We start from the raw sequence: 7481 nt of genomic DNA on the forward strand, positions 1-7481 counted from the left end.
AGGGTGCACTGCAAACAACCAAACATCATGGTTGCCCTATTCCCTAGATAGAGGCGATGTAAAATATCCACAAACAAAGTGAAAGCCGCTATTTAACATATAGCATGGGAAAAAGCAAGGATACAGACATAATATGAGCAAGATAAAAAGAGTGAGAAAATAAATGAATGAAGAGAGAGAGAAAATTTTTGAGAATTAGAGCTACAGTAGAGAAAACAGAATAGAACATTTGGATAAAATAGAGTGGATAACAAAACAAATGAAGAGATGAAATTTTCGAGATTTAGAGCTACAGTAGAGTGAACAGAATTGAACATGTGGATTTCTTAACTTTACTAGAATAGACAGCATGGAATAGATGAGACTTTATAGGGAAGGAAAGAAAGAAAGAAAAAAGAAAGAGGGAAAGAAAGAAAGAAGATGATGATGATGAGTGCTATAAAGTGAGGATTTGTTGTAATGCTAGGTTGGACAGAGTTGCTCATCTGAACATTATTCTTCATAGCATGTCTGCTCCATGAGGTAAGTATTGCAAATATGAAGTACAGAAACTATAGGGAACTAATTTATAGGGTGCAGAAGTGATATCCTCATGGCAAGCCCAAGATGGCTGGTCACAGATGACCAGATATCATGGTTGCCCTATTCCCTAGATAAAGGCAAAGTAAAATATCCACAAAGTGAAAGCCGCTATTTAACATATAGCATGGAAAAAAGCAAGGATACAGACATAATGTAGGCAAGATAAAATAGAGTGGGTAATAAAATGAATGAAGAGAAAGATGAAATTTTTGAGGATTAAAGCTACAGTAGAGAAAACAGAATAGAACATTTTGATAAAACAGAGTGGGTAACAAAACAAATGAAGACATGAAATTTTCAAGCTTTAGAGCTAGAGTAAAGGAAACAACAGAAAATTTGGATAAAATAAAGTGGGTAACAAAACAAATGAAGATGAGACCGATTTATACCAGCCACCAATCACTACAATATCTGAATAATTAATCCACATGTTGTGTATCAATGAGAAGGAAGTTTTGCTTTAACACATTGATATTTACAGATATTATACATCTGCTACAGCAAAAATGTCAAAAGAGAAGGTGATAGGTGTGACACAAAAAATTGTGTCACACTGAACAACAGCACAAATATCATGAAATGAAAAAAGCTAGAATAACCTCAATCAACATGACAACAATAATACCACCGCCTCAACTAGCACTGACACCATCACCTCAAGCAGCACCAACATCACCAGCTAAACTACTACCGTCAACTTCATTAACATGAACTGAAAAGAGGCCAGTACTATATCTCTCAGATCATATCTTACTGTCATAAAAGAAGAAAGACACATTAGATAATGTAGCTGTCAATACACTATGTGTAAAAGAAGAGATGGCCACAGTGAGAATGTCTGTATCCACAGATCTGCTGAATCAGGGCTAACTTGGAGCTAAACAACAACAACCATGCTCTCCACATTTACATTATCACCAACAAAACTGACTCTGCAATAGCAGGCTTAAAGCAGCACCTATTAAATCACTCATTTCTAGTAGCACTAGGGAACATCCACACAGAAATAACCACTATGGCCCCAAACACTGTGCAGGGAAATAAATGATCTTAGTACAGAGTACACCACCAAAGTGCAGAACATCAACTGTTTGGCTGTTAGCAAGATTAACTTGATCTTTTTTGTAGTGACCAACACCAGAATCTAAAAGTGTACAAAAATAGACTGGACAGTGGATAAAGTGCCACATGTCCAAACTATCTAACTGTACCACATGCAACTCATCACAGCATGTATGGTCTGCAGCCAGACAGTTATGGTATAATTGGAAAACTATCTTTGATTTTGGCTCCAGGGTTAGGGCTGCTATATCATTACTACCAACAATTATTGTTATTCACACACAAAGAAAAAATAAATAAATAAAGACAAGATTAATGACATACTTGCCATTCCACCTGGTCTTCTATAGTTTCTGTCAGCAGGTGAAGTGGTTTGTGGGGCTTGTTTAGAGGAACGCCCAGAGCCAGGCTTCTGGACATTTTTTGACACTTCACTGGTGGCACGGATATATATCTGACGATTTAACTCATCAATCAGGACTTCATGCATTTGCTAGGTAAAATAGAAAGACAATATATGTGTGTGTATGTAATATCTGGCCATGACGGAACAAGAGAAACACCAAGTATCCCTATACTGTTTGTATCAGTTCTTTCTTAATGCAAATTACTATGATAACTTGAATGAAATGTATGTTTTCATGCACATGTGTATGCATGCTATGAATGAGTGATGCTAGAGCTGTGAAATCTTGTAGGCATAAATTTCAATGCATCTTAATAATAATTGCATTGTTTCTTTCCAGGTAAACTGACATTTGACTGTCCAGAGAAGTCTCCAAATGTAACTAATAGCAATTTCTCTTGAAAATGCACAAAATTTGGCATTGTGGTGTTATCAAGTACCTGCAGAAAAAGCATTTAGTCCCTAACGACATTTATGCTGACATGGTTGCTACATTAGGGGATGACACTCTAGCTTTATCAACAATGCAAAAGTGGGCAGCTGAATTTAGGAGGGGAAGAGGAAGTCTTGAAGATGACCCAAGGTCTGGACGTTCTGTGACTGCCACCACCAAAGAAAACATTGATTGTGTTCACTACATGGGGATGGATGACAAGTGATTCACTATAAATCAAATAGCCAATGCTATTAGTATATCCCATGAGAAAGTTGAGAATATTCTGCACAATGGACTTGGCATGACGACAGTTTCTGCTTGATGGGTGCCACATCTTCTGACACCTGATTAAAAGTGCACCAGGCTGATCACATCATGAGAAAATTTGACATTGTTTCAAGCTGATCCACCTGGTTTCTTTGAATGTTTCCTAACCCAAGATGAGTGTTGGCTTCATCACTTTGAGCCAGAGACAAAGAGGCAATCCATGCAATGGACACACCCCTCCTAACCTGCTCCAAAGAAGGCCACTCATTTCAATCATTTTTGTGTCATGCTTTATGTTTATTAGCTATATACATATAGTCATTTCAAGTCATTATTCCAACAGTGATAAAAGTTTAGTGCATCTGATGGTGATTGGAGACTAGCCCCCAAAATTAAATACCTAAATTGATTGTCAGTTAAAGAATGTAGGTCAAAATGTCTCAAGGGCTTTTTGGAAAAATATAGTTGATATATTTGGTATGTTTGTTGGTTTCAAGTTTTGTCAATAACAATCTGACTGAACTAGTTCACATTGGAGAGGGGAAAAAAGACATTGCATTTATTTCTGCTGGTTCACAAACTCTATAATCAGAATACTAACACTTGTATCCATGCATGTATACATACTTTTATGTATATTAATGTTTGTATTTATGCAAGGGTCACTCAATACATTTGAGTATCACATTTATTTTCTTATGAAAAAGGTTGACAGTAACTTTGAAGTTTCATTGTTGCTGGATTCATTAGAGAAAGAGAGATGAAAAATGTGATGATGCACATTCATCTAACATCATAGTTTTACAGGTATTGTACTACAATAGACCTTACTCCACTGATCTCACAATACAATGTCTTACTCATGTGATACTCATTCTACGATGTTAATTTGGATACTTATAAAGTAGCCATAGACCCTAGCTATAGAGTAAATATGGCACCTACATATAGAGCTAGCTATAGAATCTATCTGTAAGTTACAGAATAGCTATAGGATCTACCGATTGCATCATTAGAACCAATTTTGTGCTTATGCTAGAAATTATTATTATGTGGTCTAAAGCAGTGAGCAGGCAGTATTGTTAGCACACCATATAAAATGCTTAGTAGAATTTTTTCCAGTTTTACATTCTGAGTTCAAATTCTGTTGAGGTTAACTTAGCCTTTCAGAGTAAATAAAATAAGTACCAGTTGTAATTGACTAGCCTCTGTCAATTACATTGCCCTAGTAATTTCAGGCCTTGTACCAACTGTAGAAAGAATATTGGTTTCAAATTTTGGCACAAGGCCAGCAATTTCAGGGAGGAAGTAAGTTGAATACAGCGACCCCAAAAGGAAGAAAGGCAAAGTCAACCTTGGTGGAATTTGAAGTCAGAACATAGAAATAGATGAAATGCTAAGCATTTTGGCCAGTGCAGTAACGGTTCTGTTAGCTGGCTGCCTTAGAAAGAATCTATTTTAGTATTTTTCTTGTCAAAATTGCCACATCATTTGTCATATCTTATTTTTCTAGACTTCATTTTGCTTGATGTAAATGCCACTGATGTATGATGTATTTTCTCCTTTGTATTGAGCACTTGTGACTAATAATAATAATAAGATTGGTGGATTAGAAAATGCTTTGCAATATTTATTCTGGCTCTTTACATTCTGAATCCAAATCCCACTGAGGCCAACTTTACCCTTTGTCCTTCTGGGTTGATAATTTTGATTAACCAACTTCCCTCAAAGTTGCTGGCTTTGTAACCTAAATTAGAAATCATTATTATTACTTCAGAAACTGTTTTAAATTAGCAATGAACCATACAAAAGATAATTCCACTTAAGTCAAAGAGTCTGAATTTTTTGAAAAAGGCATATTATATGTAAAGTTTAAATAAACTGAGGCCAGGGAAGAAAAAATACTATAGTCACCTCTTTTCTTGCAATTAGATCCACTTTTAAATCCCTCAAAGCATTAACACCAGACAAACTGCCCTCCACTCTAGCCACTGAAATAGAAACAAAATGTAAATGGTAAAGAACCAAACAAAATGCCTGCTGCAGTATTTAGTTATGTTCTTGTTCTGGTTTCAAATCTCAACTGGCTCAAAACTTGGCTTTTCATTAACTGACTATACCCTTCCCCAACCCTTAGAAAACTAATTAGAATTAGAACATTGCACTAATACTTTCCATGAGCTTTCAAGTGCTCAAAACTCTTCTGATAATCCTTCCTGTTCCTAAAAGACATACTTTCTGTAGAAGCTCTACAGGACATTCCATTCTAATCTCCTTCAACCACTTGTCTATATCATTACTCTCAGTCTCTAATGCACCAATTATTACAGGCACAACCTTTACAGTTTTCATATTCCAGTCTCTTGTAATCACAAATTTTAAGGGATAGCATTAAAATTTTTTTTGTCTTCTTTCTTCACAATCCTGGAATCAAATGGACATGATGGATCAACCATTAAGCTAATTCACTTTTCCTTGTCTATTATTGTTATATCTGGCTTATTATTTTCTATCTTATCTGGTTGAGTTGGAAAAATCCCATAAAATTTAGCATTTTTCAGACTCAAGTACTCTTTCTATTCAATGATTATATCAAGTACTTCCAGTTTCAAACCCCTGTTTCTGACAAAGCTTCCAGTGCAAAACTTTCATAACTTGGTCATTATTATTAATATTATTGAGTGAGAGAGCAGTGCATTCCATCAAAGTGACACTGGGGTACAAATATACGAAGCCAGTATACCCATCATGACTACCAGTCTGATAAGGATACACCAGGTACATGCATCACAACCACATGTGCACGACATGGTGATCTCATATCAAGATAAACAGAGCATGACCTTGCAGGTGGGGCCCAGTTAGAATTTTCTTCAGGTTGAGCAACCCACCCTGCTCAAAAGGTCCCTGAATAAGGTTTGTTTGAGGATGATGAACAAAATACCCATGCTTCTAGAGGTGAATCATTCAAACCCCAAAGAATTCCTCTCAACACATAGCTATGATGCTCCCCCACTACTTCTCCTCATGATCAGTGATGCACATATTGTCAGCCACTAAGGGACATGCTCAAACAACTGGTTAAGATCAAACAACTGACAAGCAAATCTGTGGTATTGAGCAGAATATTTGTTGTAGCCTATCTTTTATACCAAGACAAACATGTACATAATAACACTTCCAAACAGATAAGATCAGAAGCCATGAGAGCCACTGTCTGGTACTGCATCACAGCTTTATTATTCTTATTTGCATTTGAAAAGAAAACATGCGTGGTTGATAGCTTTGCATGTTGTTTCAAGGGGCTTATTCACATTTTTTGTTGTACAATATTGTTAACAAGCTAACTAGCAAACTTTTTAAAGTTAGTTTCATTCAATTTCAGACCTTTGGGGTCTGAATTTGAAATTCCTGTTCGAAGTCTACTACAATAAAAACAAAGTAGGACACTGAATTTTTTAACAAATACTGGCGGGAGGGATAATGGAAATTTTGATACAGCTTTCCCACCATTATTAACATAAACCAACATCACCACTGCCAGTCAAAACAACAAAGCAAATAAGTATTCTTTTGATTGAAGTAGCAAGTCTGTCAAAATTCCCAGCTGATTTGTTCCTCAATTTCCCTAAAGAAGTTTTATTTACTTTTGTTTTCCTGACCTGTTGAAGCTGACATTTATTTTGAAGTTGGTGAGGGAAGTGAAAAGTGAAACACATGCATACACACCAATTGATTTTCATGTATATGAGTTGGATAGTGAAACATACTTGCACACACGCATGCACACACTCAACCATTATTTTTCATATACATGTACATACAGAAATACATATACATATATCTTTTTGTATGTATGCATTTATGTATGTACATGGATATGTATGTATGTATATGTATGTATGTGTGTGTATATATATATATCATCATCATCATCATCATCATCATCATCGTTTAACGTCCGCATTCCATGCTAGCATGGGTTGGTCGATTTGACTGAGGACTGGTGAAACCGGATGGCAACACCAGGCTCCAATCTAATTTGGCAGAGTTTCTACAGCTGGATGCCCTTCCTAACGCTAACCACTCACCCGCACGAAGGCCAGTCAGGCGTACTGGCAATGGCCACGCTCAAAATGGTGTCTTTTATGTGCTACCCGCACAAGAGCCAGTCCAGGGGCAATGGCAACGATCTCACTTGGCTTGCCGGATCTTCTCACTCACAGTACATTTACAAAGCTGTCGGTCAGTAGTCATCACCTCAGTGAGGCCCAATGTACGAAGGTCTTGCCTGGGCCTACCTCTTCCACGGGTTCCCCCAACTGTTAGGGTGTGGCACTTTTTCACGCAGCTATCCTCATCTATTCTCACCACATGTCCATACCAGCGCAATCGTCTCTCTTGCACACTACAACTGATGCTTCTTATGTTCAGCTTTTCTCTCAAGATACTTACACTCTGACGGGTATGCACGCTGACATTACACATCCAACGGAGCATACTGGCTTCATTCCTTGCGAGCATACGCATGTCCTCAGTAGTTACAACCCATGTTTCACTGCCATGTAGCATGGCTGTTCGTACAAATGCGTCATACAGTCTGCCTTTTACTCTGAGTGAGAGTCCCTTTGTCGCCAGCAGAGGTAAGAGCTCTCTAAACTTTGCCCAGGCTATTCTTATTCTAGCAGCTACACTTTCAGCGCACCCACCCCCACTACTAACTTGGTC

At 37.3% G+C, this 7481-nt stretch overlaps 1 protein-coding gene across 2 annotated transcripts in view; it reads right to left on the reverse strand.

Annotated features, from left to right (window-relative positions):
• The window catches only part of LOC106879926 (exocyst complex component 4), a 268982-nt gene that overhangs the window by 230566 nt on the left and 30935 nt on the right, over positions 1–7481 (reverse strand). For both annotated transcript variants that reach the window (XR_008265483.1, XM_052972782.1), the window contains exons 6-7: positions 4668–4744; positions 1969–2137 (exon numbers count right to left, since the gene is read on the reverse strand). Coding sequence is in view for 1 of the 2 variants with exons in the window: in XM_052972782.1 (XP_052828742.1) it covers positions 1969–2137; positions 4668–4744 (246 nt within the window). In the remaining variant the exon portion in view is untranslated. The remainder of the gene's footprint in view (positions 1–1968; positions 2138–4667; positions 4745–7481) is intronic.

Source organism: Octopus bimaculoides, chromosome 14, assembly GCF_001194135.2.
Source record: "Octopus bimaculoides isolate UCB-OBI-ISO-001 chromosome 14, ASM119413v2, whole genome shotgun sequence".
NCBI lineage: Eukaryota > Metazoa > Mollusca > Cephalopoda > Octopoda > Octopodidae > Octopus > Octopus bimaculoides.